This window comes from Diospyros lotus, chromosome 6 (assembly GCF_014633365.1).
Source record: "Diospyros lotus cultivar Yz01 chromosome 6, ASM1463336v1, whole genome shotgun sequence".
Lineage (NCBI taxonomy): Eukaryota > Viridiplantae > Streptophyta > Magnoliopsida > Ericales > Ebenaceae > Diospyros > Diospyros lotus.
This window is the reverse complement of record NC_068343.1, coordinates 5,763,298-5,765,666: the sequence shown is the minus strand read 5'-3', so window position 1 is coordinate 5,765,666 and position 2,369 is coordinate 5,763,298. Positions and strand designations below refer to the sequence as shown.

General features: G+C 36.9%; 1 protein-coding gene across 1 annotated transcript; it reads right to left on the bottom strand.

Moving 5' to 3' along the window:
- Nucleotides 1-550: 550 nt before the first annotated feature.
- LOC127803498 (protein BRICK 1) lies at nucleotides 551-2,119 on the bottom strand. The gene is made up of 2 exons (XM_052339750.1): nucleotides 1,908-2,119; nucleotides 551-935 (listed from the first exon to the last, which is right to left on the bottom strand). Exons 1-2 carry the CDS (start codon nucleotides 2,038-2,040, stop codon nucleotides 811-813), a joined length of 258 nt encoding a protein of 85 aa, XP_052195710.1. The 5' UTR covers nucleotides 2,041-2,119; the 3' UTR covers nucleotides 551-810.
- Nucleotides 2,120-2,369: the final 250 nt, after the last annotated feature.

Below are 2,369 nucleotides of genomic sequence, written 5' to 3'. Positions count from 1 at the left end.
ATTTAGACATAATTATTATATATTTATAGTTTATTTTTCAAATTTAATCATGAAAAAGGTCATCTTTAATATACTCATACAAATTAACTAATTAAAAGAACATAGTAATATTTTTAAACAAAAACTATTAATTCAATTCTGAGGAACAACATCAACTCAACCTGACAACATATGGCTCTGCAATCCCATTTACGTAATTTAGGAACCTTATCCACATATACCGTGCCTACATCATTCATTTTATTAACAAAATGAAAATTCATGCAAATATTATAATGAGGTGCCTAGCCAATCTTCATGAACTTGAATAAAAAAGAATCTAAGTCAAGATGACTAAAAGTCGCACTATAGAAACCGTGAAATACTTGTGAATATCATAAGCAACCCAAAAGGATAGGAGAAGACTATTAAGTTGTATATAGTTTAATAAAGAGTGGTTTTCTTTTGTTCCTTTATTTTTAACCGCAACCATCAACATTCCTTCAAATTGTATTGGCGATACCCTTGAACAGGCATTGCAAGACACTTACGTTGACAATAGAAAAGGGTATCAAGCACAGCCAAAACATAGAATCAACTTCCAATTATGTCACATCTGAAAAGCAGCTTCACAACTTCTTGAAATATATATACTACAGTAAAAACCCATACATGACATATGTTCTTCAAAAATTTGAGACATGGAAAGCATAGCAGGCATGGATATACAGTGTCACACTGGATTCCAAGACCAAGCAATCTGTCCAGATTCCAGATAAGAGTAGCTTACAGGCAAGCTGGTTCTTTTTAAAAGTACAACAATCCCAAACATCAGGTGTTAAACAAAGAAGGGTTGGCCGCTGCAGTACCCACTTGGACTTCAAGCAGTTCAAGACGCCGCTCTAGTATATCAAGCTTCTCATTTAGTGATGCTAGTTTGCTCTTTGTTGTAGCCTCTGAAAAAGGATTGAAGAAACAAGATACAACAATTACATGTGAAAATGTTTGATATCCAACCAAGCAAAAAAGAAAAGAAAAGGAAAGAAAAAGAAAATGTTTGATATCCAAACTAATTCCAGCAATTAATTAACAGTGACTTTGAGAACTAGCAGACTTAAATGCTGGTTTCAGCCATGCCCTATTTGATAGCGAATTTCAGTGCTAGGACCTGCTCTTCTGAATATTAGATTTAGATCCAAAATTGATTTGGTGGAATTCTCTAATCCTAAATCCAAAACAACTACGTCAAAAATGATATTGCATGAAGCATTGCAGTTCCTGGATGTAATCATTCAGCCAAGCAACGGTCCTTGAGTTATAGTTGATCCCTAACCTCACCAAACCAGTTAAAGGTCTAGAACAACATTTTGCATTGCGTTCCTTGAATTGAGAAACCTCACAACGAATAAGATCAGATTGCACTAATTAACAACTCTTCCAGATGTCCCCTTGAATTCAGATTGCCCAATTAACACGTCACATTGCAATCCCGAAACAGAAAATTCATCAGAACGAAACAAAAAGGAAACAGGGAGGGCATTCCACCACAAAGAAATAAAATCGGACAATAGTCCCAAAACGTAATTAGGTTTTAGATCCGCTTCAAAATTTCGTGGAGGGGCGTTTGGATCTGATGGAACAATCCAAAGCCGCCATAAAACTACAAATTCGTGATCGAAAAATTAACTGTAACGAATAGATGTGTAGATGGGCGGACCTACGAACAATGGTAAAGCCATTAACGACAAGCAGGAGGATGAAATATCAGTTCAAAGGCTCTCTACAAGACTAAAAAAAGGGACCAAAAAAAGCTGAACGGATTCAATTCTGAAGCGCTGCAATACAATACAAGATATCAAAAAAGGAAGAAGAACGAATTTGTTACTGCGAGAGAGAGAGAGAGAGAGAGAGAGAGAGAAGTAAATTACCGAATTGGACGAGGAAGTCGAAGAGGCGACGAACATTGAGGGAAATGTGAGAAATGAACTCCCGATTCTCCCAGTCGGCTTGCACTGCGATCCCTACGTTCACTGCGTTGGTTATTCCCCCTGCCCTTGCCATCCTTCTTTTTCGCCGCTCCCTCCGTGGAGAATGGAGGCGGCGCTATTTCTTCTTTCTTGTGCCTACGGTATAACGCCGTTCACGCTCGACGCCCCTAGCCCATGCTTCACATTAATTAATTAATTAATAATTATTGCCACAAATATTCATTCTGCCATGTCACATGCTAATAATTATCTTAAATTCATATATAACTAGTAGTTATTTATTATTGCCGATCGGACACAATAATACTCCCAGGCGCTTGTTGAAAAACGTTCAAAACAAACAAAGCAAGCAAACAAAAATAGGCTTATAAATCGCAATTACTATTTGTTAGGAGTTTGATA

Excerpts from the sequence above, each read along its gene's own strand:
- LOC127803498 (XM_052339750.1), bottom strand. The coding sequence starts at position 2,040 with ATGGCAAGGGCAGGGGGAATAACCAACGCAGTGAACGTAGGGATCGCA. Across the intron at positions 936-1,907 it reads CGACTTCCTCGTCCAATTCG|AGGCTACAACAAAGAGCAAA; the intron begins GTAATTTACTTC and ends ATCCTTTTTCAG.